Source organism: Triplophysa dalaica, chromosome 1, assembly GCF_015846415.1.
Source record: "Triplophysa dalaica isolate WHDGS20190420 chromosome 1, ASM1584641v1, whole genome shotgun sequence".
Lineage (NCBI taxonomy): Eukaryota > Metazoa > Chordata > Actinopteri > Cypriniformes > Nemacheilidae > Triplophysa > Triplophysa dalaica.
Window position 1 is genome coordinate 6,044,973 of NC_079542.1, and position 18,714 is coordinate 6,063,686.

At 41.6% G+C, this 18,714-nt stretch overlaps 1 protein-coding gene across 3 annotated transcripts in view; it reads left to right on the forward strand.

Moving 5' to 3' along the window:
* zfhx3b (zinc finger homeobox 3b) overlaps window positions 1-12,954 on the forward strand; it is a 142,719-nt gene extending 129,765 nt beyond the window's left edge. For all 3 annotated transcript variants that reach the window (XM_056770081.1, XM_056770233.1, XM_056770156.1), the window contains 3 exons: window positions 545-668; window positions 760-6,228; window positions 6,708-12,954. In XM_056770081.1, coding sequence (XP_056626059.1) covers window positions 545-668; window positions 760-6,228; window positions 6,708-8,398 — 7,284 coding nt within the window. In that variant the 3' untranslated portion in view covers window positions 8,399-12,954. The remainder of the gene's footprint in view (window positions 1-544; window positions 669-759; window positions 6,229-6,707) is intronic.
* Window positions 12,955-18,714: the final 5,760 nt, after the last annotated feature.

Below are 18,714 nucleotides of genomic sequence, written 5' to 3' on the forward strand. Positions count from 1 at the left end.
AAACACCTTAATGAGCGCTGTATGTTAAAGAGTTCTGGTCATTATCTAGGAATTGGCAGTAGTTTCATTACCCAGAATTCCAAGCAGAATGACGGCATTTTAGTGCACCGTGCTTTCTGTTGGAATGAGATGCACATTTTATGAGGTGGAAGACTTATTTAATTAGGCTCTCTAATAAGCTTTTGCTAAGGTAGACCTCACAGCCCATCACACTAATTGGCTGCATTAACTATCACAGTGCATGACAAAACACCATCAAGTGCAAATTCCACGGATGGCAAACGAAGTGTAAGAATTCAAATCTAAAAATGAATGTATTTGTCAGTCAGTTTAAATAAGATGCTGAAATCTTTTTCAAGTGCTCAACATCTTTCACCTGTGACAACAGTTCCTTTTCCCCCAAACAAAAACATGTGAAACAATGCTCTTGAGGTTTGTAATTTGCTTGTCTGTAGTACTAATTCAAGATGTTTTGCATTCCTTATTGAGTCGTTGTTATTTATGAACTATAATTAACGTGACACAACTTGTTTTTTTTTTCCAGGTGTCAGCATCAGAAGTACTGCCTGCAAGCATGTTCATACCAGTCCCTGGACCAGATAGAGATACTCAAAACACACCTCAGTCTTTGACCAACTCGAGCTCAGATGAGACTAAAAAGCAAGCAGGTCAGATTGTCTTGCAGTGTAGGAAACATTTAATAAATTCACACGTATGTGCCTAATGAGATATTTAAAGTGTGCTTTTTTGTGTTGGCAGATGTGGCAGATATTGAGCCTGAGAAAGGAGTGTGCCTGGCCACAGACATATCTGAATCTCACAAGTCTCCTCTAGAGGAACAGCAGCCTTTAAAAGATGATTCCACTGCGTTCCTCTGTTGGAAAAAGGGCTGCAACAAAGTCTTCAAGTCCTCCAATGCCCTTCAGATGCACTTCAATGAGGTCCACAATAAAAGGCCCCAACTGCCCGTTTCCGATCGCCATGTCTATAAATATCGCTGCAACCAGTGTAGTTTGGCCTTCAAGACAATAGAGAAACTACAGCTGCATTCCCAATACCATGTAATCCGTGCAGCCACAATGTGTTGTCTGTGCCAGCGGAGCTTCAGAACATTGCAGGCACTCAAGAAGCATCTGGAGACCAGTCACCTGGAGTTAAGTGAAGCCGATATTCAGCAGCTTTATGGAGGTTTACTGATGAATGGAGATTTAATGATTATGGGTGATCCATCACTTGGAGAGGACCAGGGTGGTCTACTTGATGATGATAAGGAAGGAGAAGAAAGCGACCCAGAGGAAAAGCAAAGTCCAACTGGCAGTGACTCTGGATCTTTGCAAGAAGATTCTGGATCTGAACCAAAACGAGCCCTGCCATTTAGAAAAGGCCCCAACTTTACTATGGAGAAGTTTTTAGATCCATCCCGTCCTTTTAAGTGCACAGTCTGCAAAGAGTCATTTACCCAAAAGAACATCCTTCTTGTACATTACAACTCTGTGTCGCACTTACACAAAGTCAAAAGGGCCTTACAGGAATCCACCACTGGCCAGCCAGAACCAACCAGCAGCCCTGATAATAAACCCTTCAAGTGCAGCACGTGCAACGTAGCATACAGCCAGAGCTCTACACTGGAGATTCACATGCGCTCTGTTCTTCATCAGACCAAGGCCAGGGCAGCAAAGCTTGAAGCAGCCGGTGGCAGTTCTAGCTCCGTGAGCAGTAGTGGTCCAACTGGAAGCACTTCCAATAGCACTTCAACCTCAAGCCCTGTTCCCACCACTAACTCGACCACCAGCAACAGCAGCAGTTCTCCGGCAGGAGCTCAGGCAGCTCAAAGCATCCTAGGAGGTAACCACCTGAGTCATGCTCACAATGTTGAGAATTTTGGTAACTCTGCTTGTCATTCCTCCCCTTCTGAGAATCATGAAGTTAAAAAGAAAAAATTTGCAGATATCATGTCCTCAAGGGGCCATCAGCAGCAGCTTCAGCAACAACAGCAGCAGCTGGCCCAAGCTCAAGCACAGGCCCAAGCCCAACTACAACAAGAGTTTCAGCAGGCCGCTCTTCTTCAGTCCCACCTCTTTAACCCTCTCCTCCAGCACTTCCCCATGACTACAGATGCTCTTCTCCCACTTCAGCAGCAGCAACTTCTCTTTCCATTTTACATTCCTGGGGCAGAATTTCAATTGAATCCAGAAATTAACCTTAATAGCTCTTCACTGAACTTAAGTGCATCTGCTGCTTCGCTCTTGGAGGAACAGAAAAACTCTGCCCAGCAGGCCCAGCAGAGCTGCTTACAGCAGCAGCTTCTGCATCATCACCTACAGCAACAGCACCAAGCCCATTCCCACTCCCAGGGTTCAAGCCAAATGGCTTTGCTTCAGCAGAGTGCTCTTTCTCACTCCATAGACAAAAAACCAAAGTCTTCTCCTCACAGTGAGAAAGAAAGAGAACATCCAAAGGATAAAGAAATTTGTGATAAAGCAGAGGATCATGCTGCAAAAGACATGTCAGACAAGTCCAAAGACAAGAAAGAGACTCTGCAAGCTGTAGCAAATCTAAACCACGACTCTGGATTTCCTCCTCCAAGGATTGCGTCAGATGCTCGTGGAAATGCCACCAAAGCCCTGTTGGAAAATTTTGGATTTGAGTTAGTAATTCAGTACAATGAGAACAAGCAAAAAGCACAAAGAAAGCCAACCGGATCTTTATCTGGATCCAGTGGGTCAGCTGGTATCACCAGAGTGGTTGACCCCATTGAAGGATTAGAGAAGCTGGAGTGTGAGACCTGCGGGAAGCTCTTCTCCAACATATTGATTCTGAAAAGTCATCAGGAGCATATCCACCAGGCTTTCTTTCCTTTCCGATTTCTAGAGAGATTTGCCAAAGAGTACAGAGAACAATATGACAAGCTGTACCCACTGAGACCTCAAACACCCGAAGCTGCTACTGCTCCACCACAACCTCCTCCACCCCCACCTCCCCCGGCACCTCCTCAAAGGGTACCAACACCAAATATACCTGTTACTACTTCTACCCTCACACCACCAACTTCCTCAACCCCACAACCCCCAGTTCAAATGTCTCAAATTCAAATGTCAATGGATCTCCCTCTCTTCTCTCCACTCATGATGCAGCCCATGTCACTGCAGTCACTACCGTCTCAGATTTCTGGCCAACTGCAAGCAGTGGAGCCCAGTCTTGCCACTGATCTGGCCCAGCTCTACCAACAGCAGCTTACCCCTGCCATGCTGCAGCAACAGAATAAAAGACCCCGCACCCGAATCACGGATGACCAGCTAAGGGTGCTTCGGCAATATTTTGACATCAACAACTCTCCAAATGAGGAACAAATAAAGGAGATGGCAGATAAATCAGGCCTCCCTCAGAAAGTCATCAAGCACTGGTTCCGTAACACACTTTTCAAAGAGCGTCAGCGAAACAAAGACTCTCCTTATAACTTCAACAATCCTCCAATTACCACTCTGGAAGAAACCAAAATTGATTCAAAGCCACCCTCACCAGAGCCCCAAAAACATGAATCATATGGAAATAAGAGGTCTTCAAGAACAAGGTTCACAGACTACCAGTTGAGGGTACTGCAAGATTTCTTTGACGCTAATGCTTATCCTAAAGATGATGAATTTGAACAATTGTCTAATCTTCTGAGCCTACCAACACGAGTCATTGTCGTGTGGTTCCAAAATGCCAGACAGAAAGCTCGCAAAAACTATGAAAACCAAGGAGATGGAGGGAAAGATGGCGATCGCCGTGAGTTGTCCAATGACCGATACATTCGCACTACCAACTTAAACTATCAGTGCAAGAAGTGTAGCCTAGTTTTCCAGCGTATATTTGATCTTATTAAACACCAAAAGAAGCATTGTTACAAAGATGAAGAGGATGACGGACAGTATGATAGCCAAAATGAGGACTCTCTTGATCTCTCACACGAATACTACACACCGTCTGGGTCGTCAGGTCAGACACCAATGCCCTCATCATCAAGCCTGTGCCCTCTTCCTCCCTCCACCTCTACATTCTCTCACATGACATCCAATGAAAATGAGGAGCCTAAACCTGCTAACACATCAAACTCTTTTGATGAGAAATCGAAACACTCTGCAGAAGCATCATTGGGTCAAAAAGAGCAACCATCTTTAAAACAAGAAACCAGTCATCCATCTGAGAACCTGCAGCAGAGGCTGCAAAGAGAGGAGAAAAGTCATACAGTCCCAAAGAATTCCAAACGTTCTTCACCTTCCCTCTCTCAGCAGCAACAGCATAGTGGTGGTCCCTCTGTTTCGCATACCAGTCAGACCTCCCAGAGTTCCCACATGGCCCTTAATGCCCATTTAGCATCTGCCTCCCAGCAGCAGTTGGCCCAACAAATGCTCCAGTACCAGTGTGAACAGTGCAAACTTGCCTTTCCTTCATTTGAGCATTGGCAAGAACACCAGCAGCTTCATTTCCTGAGTGTCCAAAATCAGTTTATTCATCCTCAGTTTTTAGACCGCCCAATGGACATGTCCTTTATGTTATTTGATCCTAGTAATTCTCTGCTGACTAGCCAGCTCCTTGCAGGTGCAATACCACAAATGTCCAGTAACTCTGCCACCTCTCCATCAACTCCTACATCCACAATGAACTCCTTAAAGAGGAAGTTGGAGGAAAAGGCTGGAACTAGTCCTGGAGAAAGTGATAGCATGAACAGTGGAGAGGAGCCACAACGAGACAAGCGACTCCGAACCACTATTACACCCGAGCAACTAGAGATTCTATACCAGAAGTATTTGCTTGACTCTAATCCCACTCGTAAAATGCTTGACCACATTGCTCATGAGGTGGGGCTTAAAAAACGGGTGGTGCAGGTATGGTTCCAAAACACAAGAGCTAGAGAAAGAAAAGGACAATTTCGGGCTGTCGGTCCTGCTCAGGCCCACCGGCGTTGCCCATTTTGTCGAGCCCTGTTCAAGGCTAAAACTGCTCTTGAGGCCCACATTCGTTCACGCCACTGGCATGAAGCTAAACGTGCTGGTTACAGTCTGGCACTTTCCGGTATGTTACCTGAACAAGAGGTAATGCAGTTGAAGATGGATCCTCTAGATATGTCTAGCTACTCTCATCTTCCCCATTCCAGCAATGATCCCCAATGTTCATCGCTTTCACCTGTGAGCAAAAACATGGACTTGTCCCCTAGAGCTCTTCTGAGCCCAACATCTATCAAAGTTGAAGGGGGAGAAGAGTTCGAAAGCCCCACTATTTCCTCAATAAACACAAACTTTGATCAAAATAAACTCGATAATGATGATTGTTCATCGGTGAACACCGCCATCACTGATACTACCACAGGTGATGAGGCAAATGTTGACAATGACAGCGCTGATGCAAAGCACAGCCACAACAGTGGAGACTATTTGTCTAAATCTGGGGGTGCAATCCCCTCTATGGAGAATGATGAGCAGATGTCATCAGGACTTGTGAGTCCTGCAACAAGCTACTACACAAAAGACTATGAAAATGAAAATATCATAGATTATAGTGAAACATCTAGTCTGGCTGACCCATGCTCACCAAGTCCAGGGGCTTCTGGAAGTAGAAGCATCGATAGCGGAGACAGACCTGGTCAAAAGCGCTTCCGTACGCAGATGAGTAATCTTCAGCTGAAGTTGCTCAAGTCTTGCTTTAATGATTACAGGACTCCCACCATGCTAGAGTGCGAGGTACTTGGAAATGACATTGGACTTCCAAAGAGAGTTGTTCAAGTCTGGTTTCAGAATGCTCGTGCTAAGGAAAAGAAGGCTAAGCTCAGCATGGCCAAACACTTTGGTATCAACCAGACATCTTATGAGGGACCCAAGACAGAGTGCACGTTGTGTGGCGTTAAATACAGTGCTCGGCTCTCAGTGCGGGACCACATATTCTCCCAGCAACACATCTCCAAGGTAAAGGATACCATTGGAAGCCAGCTCGATAAAGAGAAAGAGTACTTTGACCCTGCGACGGTTCGTCAGCTAATGGCGCAACAAGAGATGGATCGTATCAAGAAAGCCAATGAGGTCCTGGGACTAGCGCAACAACAAGCCATGCAGCAACAAGGGATGTTTGACACATCTGCTCTGCAAGCCTTGAACCTTCAGTCAGGTTACCCGAATCTACAGGGGATTCCCCCTGTTCTCCTGCCAGGTGTTGGTGGTCCATCCATACCAGGCTTTAACTCCTCAAACTCAGGTATGTCCTCTCATTGCGCCTCTGATAGGATGTTTAAGGCTTCTTAAATCATATTTATATTAATGCTGTCAAACTGATTCAGTGTGATTTAATCGATTCCAAAATAAATATTTGTGTTTATACATGTGTGTGGTGTGTTTATATGTACTGTATATATGCACACACATACATGTTTGTATAACAAATATTTACATAACTATATATACATTTATATTTAAATGTATATTTGTATTAAGCCATTATGTAAATTGTATTACTCATGTAATGCTTAAATATGTACATTTATTTTGGAATCAATTGAAAGCAATTCATGGATTTGACAGCACTAGTTAATATTAAACAAATAAATGCATTTTTTTAATGCATTAAATATTTTTTTAAGCAAGAAAAATACATTTTAATAAATGATAGATAAATAAATATAAAATACTGTAACTTTTTTAATCATGTTTTTTGGTGATTTTTTTTTTTTTTATCAGCTTTAACCCCACCCAAACCTCCGAACCTCCTGAACATGCCTGGTGCCAGTGTACCCTCTCCTAGTCTCCCTACATCTGGTTTACCCAACAAGACCCCTTCATCCTCTTCCTTGGCTTCACCTAGCCCAGCTCAGGCCAGTACGTCTGTTCCCCACTCAAGCCCTACATCTACATCAAACTCTTTGACAACGCAGCCGGGCACCCGCCCCGATTCCCACAAAGACCGCAACTCCGAGAGGGCCAGAGAGAAAGAGAAACCCAAGGAGAAGGCCGAAAAGCCCCCCACCCCATCCTCAGCTGGCGGAACTCCTGCTCCCTCCACTTCTGCTGCCAGTGCCAAGAAAGAAAAACAAGACTCTGCTGTTCCGGCGACATCGATGCCAACGCCCGGTATGGAGTACGTGGTCGATACAGCCCAGCTTCAAGCTCTGCAGGCCGCATTAGCCTCTGACCCAACAGCTCTGCTAACAAGCCAGTTCCTGCCCTACTTCATGCCAGGCTTCTCTCCGTATTACGCCCCTCAGATACCAGGTGGATATCTTCAGCCCATGTATGGCATGGAAAGTCTTTTCCCCTACAACCCATCTTTATCGCAGGCGTTGATGGGATTATCGCCGGGATCTTTGCTTCAGCATTACCAGCAATATCAGCAGAGCTTGCAGGAGGCCCTTCAGCAGCAGCAGCGGCAGCTTCAGCAAATTCAGCAACCTACGGCAAGCCAAACCGCAGCCCCCTCAAAGAATTCGATGGACCGTAAGGACCCTGCCAAAGATCCGGTGAAAACGGAGGAGCAGAAGAGCTCTTCCTCAGCTGAAACCTCTTCTGCTCACAAAAACCCAGCCGCTGAGCAGCAAGAAATGGACGACAAAGGTGCAGACCCCCCTCTTGACCAATTTATTGTCCCCAAAGTTCAATACCGGCTGGCGTGCCGCAAGTGTCAAGCTGTCTTCAGCAAGGAGGAAGCGGCTATCAGCCACCTCAAGTCAATTTGCTTTTTCGGTCAGTCTGTGGCAAACCTGCAAGAGATGTTGCTTCGGGTCCCCAACAGTGGGAACGCGGCGGAGCGCGGCCTCTACGACTGCCTCGCCTGTGAGACCACTCTAGAAGGGGACAAAGCGCTAAGTCAACACCTGGATTCAGCCTTGCACAAACACAGAACAATCAAGAGATCCAGAAATGCCAAAGAGCACGCTACTAGTTTATTACCTCACTCTTCAGCCTGCTTCCCCAGTCCTAACACCGCATCTACCTCGCAGTCTGCCACTCACTCAAACAACACCCCATCCCCTCCGCCAACGACGTCAGCCACCACACCATCCTCATCTTCATGCACCCCCTCCACCTATACGGCCCCCCCCCTCAACACGACGGCTGCAGGCAAACCCTGGTCCCAGGCCCCTTTCTCCAGAGCTTTAGCTGGGAAGCCCCACGTCCCCTCTTCTTCGTTGTCTTCGTTTGCTCCAGTTTCCTCTCCTTCAACGGTTACCTCAAGTTCATTGAGCACCTCAGGGGTCCAGACCTCGATACCAACAGACGTCTTTACCGACGAGTCTGACTCTGATAGCAGTCAGAAGTCAGCGGACAGGCTGGGCAGGCCGGCAGAGGAGCCACAACAGCCTGGCTGTCTCAAAGACAGCAGTAGTTGTAGTAGTAACCTTGCTAGCGTAGGATCGGACTCCATCAGATTGTAACAGCTTTCAGTGACAAACAATATGAAAAAAGGAAAAAAACACAATACAAAAGAGAAAACATGAGAAAAAAAAGAACAAAAACAAAAAAGCAGCAATGTTTAAAATGTTTAAAAGTATACAAACCAATTTCAGAAAAAGATGTGTAAAGACTAACTGCAATTCCAAAGCTTGTAACCAAAAATTTTAATGTTAGTGGATTATTTTCCCATATCAACATGCTGGTTTTAGTTTATTGCAACTCTTAATATATATAGATACACATATATACGTATATGCAGTATATATATATAAATGAATAGAGGAGATCACAGCAGCTGGTGGAACAGCCTCAAACTTATTTTAACGGCCCCACAACCCTCTATATGAAGAACGAGTCGACAAGTTGTTCCTTGTAATAGCACAGTCACATAAAACCAGTATGTACCGTATGGGAGAATAGTCTTACAGTTTTGCTATCTAACCATTCAAATACCAATGGCTTGCTAAAGAAAAGAAAAGTAATGTAATGTCTATTTTATTCTCAGGTCAACAGCTCACAACCTTTTTGTGTTACAAAAAGTCATTATTTTATTCATTTTGTTCTAAACAAATGATAGACGTTTCTGTTTTTATATGATTTCATTGGCAGAAAGTATTCAGAAATGATACGAACTCAAAGTTTTCTGGGCATTCAATGAGTAGCTGAATTGCTGGTTTTAAACCACCTTCATTTTTTACGGGAGAGTTACCGATCCCATTTTACCCAGACACGAAAAGCATTGCAGACTGGTGGGGGAAAAAGATTTTTTTTACGAAAAAAACTTTCTGTATTTATGATAGATATATACATTTTTGGTGTTAAGTAGATTGTTGCATTGGAAATGAATTTAAACAGTATGGTAGATTGAAAAATCTTTGTGTACATTTAGCTTTTGTATCGTCCAACTTTAAGGCGCTTCATTTGATGTTGTCTTGGTCATTCCAATAGACTAGAATAAGGAGCAGGAAACGATCTCTGTTTGTGTCAAATTCTCAGCTTCTTGGTTTTTGTTCTCCCGGCTCAGTATCTCACCTGTGGTTAGACCCAAGAGAATTCTGGGCTGTCTTTTTCTTTTTTTGTGTTACCTTAGTGCACTTACCACTGTCTGACTCTCTCTATCCCTGTCTATGTGTTTCCTTTTTCCGTACTCCCCTGCCTTTGTGGATTTGAGCACTACAAAGCAGATACTTGTTCTCATGTAGTGTGGCTGCAGTCTGCTATAGGCTTTGTTCATTTTAACGTTTTGTTATGTATGATAATGAAAAAGAATAATAATAATAATAATTCTCACGCTTTAAAACGAAAAGAAAATCCAAAGACTTAACACTTTCACCATTGGTGCATAAAAATGAGAAGAGGCTTCTTTATACTTGAGAATTTGTTGCTGTTTTTAAGGAAAGGAAACAAAGTTTTAAAATAAAAGAAGTACGCGTCGGGGTTGCCGTTTTTGCTTCTTCGCGAGCAGACAGGTGGCGCTTTACGTCGAATACTAAGAAAACCAAAAATCTCAAAGGGCCCCTGTCCTTGCGTCGTGGAGTAGCACCGTTACAGAGCCATTGCAGTTTGTAAGATAGAGGTTTTGTTGAAGTTTTCTGTCACACATGAGTCCGTCTTTTGTTTCGTTTTCTTTTTTGTAAAATATGTACAAGGTCTGGTCTTTGAGGACATATGTTTTGCTGCTAATGTAGATTTGAAAGGAAGAATACCTAGATGCATGCTCCTTTTGCTTTTTGGCTAAGCTTTAACGAAAAAAGAAAGAAACCAACAATAAACCCTTTTCCCGCCCTCGCGACATCTTTTTTCCCTTCTTGTTGCAAAAGCGGAACTTTTGAAGACTGTGAATTTGTGTTCCAAAGGACATTTTAGCTTTCGTTTCATTTTCGAACAGACCAATGATTAAAAGCCAATGATCTCTAATGTTTGTAAAAATAACAGTGCATTCCAAATACTACACCTGAGATTTCATTTCTTAAGCAAGGACTGCTTGTTTTTATTCAATTTGAGTAGGTTATCCCGTTTCTAAGGTGACTCTAAGCCGTTGTGTTACTCTGCCATGGTGGATTGCTGAACATCACCTCTCGATTCCCTCACTCCCATTATGATGTTTTGAGAGTAAACTGAATCCCTGCAGTCATTGAAGGACTTTACTCGCTTGAGCTAGATCGCAAAGTCGTAGTGGTTACCAAAAATGTACATAAACTGCATCCTGTTTGATTCACATCACCGTGCATCGTAACGAGTCTCAGAACGAACGTAGGGATTTCGTTTTCTGCAGGGTGTAAAGGCATTTTCACGCATGACATATGCGTGTTGCAGGTCTGTTAGGGGCATCTTCATTCCAAAGCATCGTAAGAGTGGGAAAGAGCAAGATTTGTTTTAGATGTCCCTCGTTTTGAATGGTGATGAGGTAGAATTCTGCCTTCTTGTCCAAAGACGTCTTCACTCCAAGTATTGCAACGGAATCAGTCCCCATCCAGTCATGAATTCAGTTGCTTTTTATTCCCCCTCCCAAACCGAGTCTAGAAGCTTTTGGGGTGCACAAGCGTATTTGGGTTTAGTGACACATTTCCACACATCGTCTCGCAGAACAATTCGATTTGGTGTTCTTCGGTGTGCATGCTTTTGCAATTGGGTTCATTTGAACTGCAAGCCCGCCATTGCTCTCAATCAATGTTATTTTTAATATTGTACCTAATTATTTTTAAGAATTCTAATATTGTATAGTTTATTTTTGAATGCTTTGCATTGTTTTGGTCTCAAATAATATGTTTATGGTTATAACTGTATATTTTATTTTCCTTTGTTTTTGTTTTATATTCCTAAATTAATGCCAGCTTTAAATCTCACCTATTTGTTTCCTGTCATTCTCTGGCCACTTTACGGTGTTACAATGTTTCAATATTTGTTTGTCTCAACACGGTTGTATCTCTCGCTTCCAAAGTGTTCTGGTTTTTTATGGGCTCTCGAGTGGGGCAGATTTCCTCACAGTTGTTTCAGCCAGCATGGACTTTGTATGTGTGTGTATGTGTGCGTGCGTGCGTGTGTTTCATAAGAGCCAGCATCAGTCTGAGTTTTTATACTTGGTATTCGATTTTTTACTTTCGTTCCGCACCAAAACAATATTGAACTGCAAAGCTGTAACGTTGTGAAGATTTTGAAAAATCTCGACACGATGACGGTGTAATGTGGTGATAGAGGAAAGCACTGAGCTGTTGTTATTATTTTTGAGAAAAGAATGTGGCCAAAGCTTCATGCAGTTGAAAAGAAAACACAAGTTCAGTTGGTGCCCCCGATGAGTGTATATTTATTGTGCTTGATCCAAAACGTGGCAGAGATCCATCGACTCTCATTGGGATACTTGATTTTTGCGAAAGGTTTTGCTGTAGAGGTCATCGTTTTGCCCACTGTGAAAATAAACATGTATACAGATATAGATATATTTAAAGAAGACATCAACACTTTTCTTTGAAATGTCAAAGAAGGAAATTAAAGAGAACTGAACTCTGGGAATCTCGAGAGATGTCATTGAGATGTCTAAGAAGGCTGTCGGCACACCAAAACTGGGCATGGGAGCCAAAGGCAGGGTAAACACGGCCCGGATATCAAGTGGTTAACTTTATATGTCGACGGGAGTGGACTCTACGACCAGTGGACATATGTGACGCCGAGAGGATTTTATCTGGGTTTAAGCTCGACTCCTTTCGTCTCTCTCTGGTTCTGCATCTACTTGGACATTTTCTGCACTTCTGAAAGGGACGGACACTCGCTTACGTCGTCTCCCAGTTCACAGTGTTGCTACCCGTTTCATTTCCTCCTGCCCGATTCAGTGACTGACACGCCGCGGTTCCTCCGATCGGAGAGCGGTGCGATCCGCTCGGCACGGAGCTCCATCAAACCATAAAGAATGACTTTACTGATCAAGGGGAGGGGATTCTCTTGGGTGTCATTCCTAAGGAAGCAGACGAACACAAAAAAGCGAATCAACCAAAATGAAAAACCAAACTAACAAGCAACCAAACGAAAAACCATTTGCTCCAGTTTCGAGGATGAACTGCTACTGGAGCTTCCTGTTCCTTTTGTGGCTCCTGGTGCCACAGCATTTTTGAAGCTTTTTGTGTTTCCTTATTTCTTGGTTCTCTTTGGTTTCTCCTCGAATTATTCCTCCTCCGAGCCTCGCAAGCACGGCTCTGTGGCTCCAGGTAGCCCATCCGAGGGTAGAACTTACAGCCTTGCAATGTACAAAAAGAGCAAGTTAAACCAAAAATGTTGTTCTTGATGTCTTTTCTATACTGTAGTCTTGTTAGCTTTTTGTTACTGTAATTATATGATGAAGATTTCCAAACTGTACCAAATTACATGGAGACTAACATACACACACCACATGGAACTTCAGACTTTTAAAGAGAAACTTTTGTCACAAAAACCTTGTTGTCCTAGTTAAGTTGATTGTAGATGGTAATTGAATATACTCCTTTGAAAATATTTCATCAAGTATGTTTCTTGCTCATTGTGATACATTAAAAAGTATGAGCATAAAAGCCCAGTCGTATCAAGATGTTTGTTTATTGTGTCCTCTAATTCTTACAATGTGCGATAAGGTTGCGTTTGTTGATGTTAGTTTACCACATTCATTAACAATGAACAACAACAATTTATTATTCTTAGTTCATGTTAAGTTGATCATCTACTGATGTAATAAAATAAATCAAATTTTGTATCTGTTAACGTTAAGCTAAATTACAGTTAACTAACATAAATACAGGGTGTCTAATCAATATTAATGTAGATTATTGTTTTTTTAATAATCGTATGCTTTTTTTTAATCACACATTGTTGACATTCATACATATTAGCCACCTTTTAAAATAGTTACCAAATTTTACCTAATGTTTAAATTAGCATGTTTTATGTATGGGGTGGATTAATTTTACATGAAGTGTGACCGTTATTTTTTTGTCACAAATTCACGTTACACAAAATGAAAAGTAATCTCCATTAGGCACAAAAAAGATCAGAAGATATGCTATATCGCATATTTTTAATTTGGTTTGAATCCTTAATTTCAATTAATGTAATGCACATAATTTGACAGCACCAGAATCCCAATAGTTCATTCTCTGCTGTGATGTCATTCTGTGCAAGAGCAGTCACATTGAAATTCCTCTTTGGGAGCATCCATGAACAAGATTAATTAAAACATATTAAGCAAGATCTGCAGACACGTGGCTAATTAGAAGTGGCTGTTTTTGACTAATTGAAGTTGATTAAGTCTTATAATCAAATATCATTTCAAGTGAAGTTTGCTGTTTGAAGCTCTGCTTCCAGATTCTGTTTGACTTGTGTAACAGATCAGATGTAATATTCGGGGATATAGAACAAGGTCATGTTCCCACTCTCTTGTGTTTGCAATGTGTGTGTGTGTGTGTGTTGACAATTACAGCATACAGACGTGGCCAAAAGTGAAGTCTAGTCAAGCTGGACCTGATGTCCGTCAGGTTAGATAACAGCATCAGTATATGTTGTTTATTGGAGAATATTTTTTTAAGATATAAATACATTGAAAAATCGCCAACAGGAAATAGCGGTAACACTTTCCTTGAAGCATGTACGTATAATGCATTGTTATTCTTCATAATGTGTGTTGTAATGCATTATATGTAGCTGTAAAGAAGTATAACCAATATAATGATAATGAAGCTTTTAGATGTCAAATTCAAAGAAAATTCCTTTACCTCGGTTGCATTGTACAAAAGTACATAACACTAATTTAAGCAGGCGGTACATGTGTGTATTTACATTTAGTCACGGTCATGCTTTTCAGTGCAAACACATCATTTGAATTCCACATGGTTCACCTTGGACTGGTTATAAAGTATAAAAGGTCTGAGAATCAGAATGTTGGCGGTTTTATCCTGCCAAGGTCTAAGCCTTCACTTCTGTTCCTAAGGGACAATTCACCCAAAATTTTAATTCTGTCATCATTCATGACTTTTTAAACATATATATGATTATTTATGTAAAATACGAAAGATATTGTGAGAAATGTTTTGTGTCCACACAGTGAAAGTGGGGCAAATGCTGTTTGTTACCGACATTCTTCAATGTTTCTTCATTTGTGTTCTGCAGAAAGTCAAACAGGTTCGGAGTGATATCAGGGTCAATAAAGTAAAGACTTTTCATTTTGGGTGAACCATCTCGGAGTTGATTTGGATATAGACTAAATTGTTCTTTACTACTTTTATTAATCTGATCAAAAATAAATTATAGTTGTCTTCAATTATTATTAAGCAGCCAGATTTTTAAGGCATGACACACGTTTTGTTGATTTAATGCAGAATGACAATCTGTGAGAAGCGTTCTAAAAAATAAGACAGGGGATTTGAAGGTGGGCTTATCTCTCTCTCTGTTGAGCTCCAGTTTTGAAGTCTTCTCTGATGAAGGGATACACTATTCATTTCTTTAGATTACAATTGTGCATTATTATTGCGCTGTTAGAAGCTATTTTGCCTTTGCTAGAAGGATTTTGTGCTGGGGCGAGAGAGTGACCTTGTGTACTGCAAATTGTCTGCATTTATGTAGTAATGTTTGAAGAGAATTTCAACAGAGCGCAAATCTAATCATATGGTTCCAAAGGGATTATGGGTTTTAAATTCATTTTTCAGACAGCCGCAAAAGGCACATTTATTCTTAGCCATCACGGCTAAGCACCGCTGTCCACTGTATTGGCTGATTGAAGACGTGCAATTTGTCCAAAGTGTAAGAATTCAATCACATTCAATAATTTGCTGAAGTGTTGAATGACACGGCATACAGCGAGATCAGTGGACCTTGATTTGGACCGTCGCCTGAATCTTGGTTTTTCATCCCATGGCTTAAATTTCCATAGCGGTGCATGGGACCCCATGTTTCCAATATTTCGTTTTAAAGTGCACCGCAAGACCCCGACACTGTGCATCCCTACCCAAGCATATTATTCATGAAAACAGGATGTTGAGGAGGTGCTTCTTCAACACCTTCATCTTCGCACTTCTGGAGTCACAGAGTTTAAGGCCTGGCCTGTCTTGGTCAGGACGTGGCTCCAGATCCGCCAGCCATGTTGAGGCAGTTAACACACATCGAAACATCCCAAATGAATTAAAAAACAGCATAATTGGATCAGTGTGAAAAGCCCAAGTTGCTTCCTTTAAAACTCCGGACCAGATGGCACTTATGCTCGGACGCTGTGTTGTACCAGCCCAGACTTTAGGAGTGTGAAATTAAGTTAGCACCTGCGTGTAACGTTTCCATTAAGCAAAGGTGCTTTCTCTTTAAGGTTTGGTGACCTGTGGGTATAGAGTTCACCTCACTGATTTCGGGGCTCAGATTGAATTAGGATCCTAGTCTTACATTTGGGAGTCAATCCGTCAACAATGTAACCACATATTTTGTATTGAGAAGGACAAAATGGCAAAGTTTAATCTGAATGAAAAGAAGAATTTACAGACAAAGTGTGTGTGATTTGTATCTATAATTAAGGAAATAATTGTCAAAAGGGTGTTTTTTTTTTTTTGGTGAACTGTTTAACTATCTGTAAACGATTAGTATTGGTTTGTAATTAAACAGAATATTAATATTAAGTTATATGACCCTGCAACAGTATTTGTGACTAATGGATAAAACTGCAAACTTTCACAATGGTCAGAAGCTATAGCCTGAGCTAAAAAAAACTACTTTGACGATACATAAAAAATCCTATATCACACAGTGCTTTATGTTATAGTGTTTTGTTATAATTGTGGTGCTGTGTGATGTCTCTGGCCTCGAAAATTCTCTCCAAATCAGTCTATGAGTTTAACATAACCCAGCAAGCTCCACTTCTGTCATTTGTGGAAAATAAAAGGTACAAATGTTCAAAGTTAATCCATCTTGACTATAAGCGGCACAAGTATACAGAAGGAGATTGTGTGATCATAGTCTTGGATAGAAAACATGATCGCTTTTCTGACAGCTTGGCATTGAGAAATGTAATTTTTTGTGATGTTCTTATTTTTTTCAAGCTGTGTGTCATTTTCTTTAAAGGTACATAGCAAAGAAATATCTTCTTTGTCTGTCCAGTCTGATCTCACAGATAAACGTCATTTATAGTGTGTATGAATTTGCACAATGTGAATGACACAAAAGAATGATTATTAGAAAAAGCAAGAATAAAGCCCCAACCTTGATTTTAATGTCACTAAAGCTTCACCACATAACAACTTTGCAAGCAAACTTTTCCTGTCAGAAAACACCACAGTAATCTCACTCGGGTGTCCCCTAACAGTACAGAAAAGATCTCAACAATGTCTCAAACGGTGTTTGGGTTTGCCAACATACCAGAATTGACAAATAAAATGTTTATTAAGATTTTAATGTCAACAATTCTGAATGCCAACAGTTCTCTCATTTGTTTCTAATTATCCTCAGAAATTTTATAAGAAACATCAGAGACGAAGGTTATACTTTAATTAAAATCTAATCAGTTTTAACAAAGCAATAAGCCCCAAGAAGCAGTGGGTTACAGAGCATTTTATAACAGCTAAGGGCGTTGTGGCAAAGCAGAGTGAATAAAACCCTGTAAATGTTATAAAACGCACTGTAACCCACTGCTTCAAGGGGCTTATTGCTTTTATAAAACCGTATGCTGAGCAAGGTTTCATAAAATAAAGTAAATAAAATGATATTTAGGCCATGTGGTGCGGTCCGGGCGTTATTTATCGGGCAGAGCCAATAAAAGAGAGAGTTGCGTCAACTTCGTAGACTCCAATGGAATGGTTCATAGAGGCTCTCAATAGTTCCCGGAAGTTACTAGTAACACATGGAGATGTGACTTATCAGTCAATTTTGTAAAAGAGCAACATCTCAGTGTACAGCACATTCAGTAAAATGGCGACTTAACCCTTTCGTACTGCAGTTCTGAAATATTTTATTGAGAACAACTTTAATAATTTTTTATAAAGGTGTAAGAAACATGGAGGGGTCCTCCTTTATGACACCCATACCCATGATTGCTCCTTTCCTTTTTGTCCTTTTTTCCCTCTCTCTCTCTCTCTCTCTCTCTCTTCCATTCATTCCAGGCATCTTCCTTCCCATCAATGTCAAAGCCAAATTACGCTGGAACAGTGAGGACAGGTCAGACTAATTCAATCTCATCTGTCAGAAGAAATGATGGGTGAAGCGGATCTGAGAAGGCGAGTCACTCCCTTGAAATGAGGGAATCTGTGAATGCTTTATTTAAACTGTTCCTCCTCACTATTAGGGTGGTGAAGGTGTCTCTGACGGGAGAGGACAAACTGAACAGTTCATTTCTGTGTACACCTCAGTGGAAACATTTCCATCAGCTGCTTTCTAAATGAATACACAAAGCATTTTTCACTACTGTAGGAATAATGGAATAATACAAAATAAAAGTGGTGTGTGTGTGTATATTGCTTAAAGAGGATTAGCCCCCCCAAAATGAAAAATCTGTCATCGTATACTTATCCTGATGTTGTAAGGAACCCATATAATTTTTCCTTTTTTTTTTGTCTCCAGTTGAGTTGAGACGTTTTAAGATTGACTCCAGACGTGCGGGCTGCTTAAAAACATGTGACAAGAGGAGGTGAGGCAAACCTGTCAATCATTTTTCTTACTTAAAAAGGCTCTTTGGACCGTATCTGTGACCTGCTTTTAAAGTTACTTCACCCAAAAATGAAGCAACATCTGATATTGTTTACTCATCTTTGTGTCATTACACTTTTCTGGTATGCAAAATAGCCACTAAAATTTTGCAAGACCTTTTGAGTTTCACCAAAAATTTAAATACAGATTTGGTAAAAACAAAAGCTTGAATATTTTTAACAAAACACATACTTTGCATTCAATTCTGTGTAATGGATGGATGTGTCAAAGTCACATTCCTTTCATTCAGACACTCTGGTATTTCATATCACACCCCTTTGAGATTATCTTTGCCCAACACACTAGACCCCCCTCCGTTCGGTGTCCTGGGGCGAGCGAGTGTGTTGGCAGGCACCGGGCCTCGACGGCGTATTTCCCGTCTCTTGGACACAGGATCAGGTATCACAGTTTTCACAGCACCTTCTGGTTCTGGTTAACACAAAACAAGCTCCATCAGAAGGAGTCTGCACAAAACGGAGCAAAAATCAGGCCTGACAGGCAGGAATATTAGCCTGTGACGGCAGCCAATAATTGAGCGATCGGCTCCCCCCTTCTCTGGTAATGAAGAGAATATGTGCGGGGAATGTGGTTGTACTTTTCTCCGTCTCTCCTCTCTCTCGTT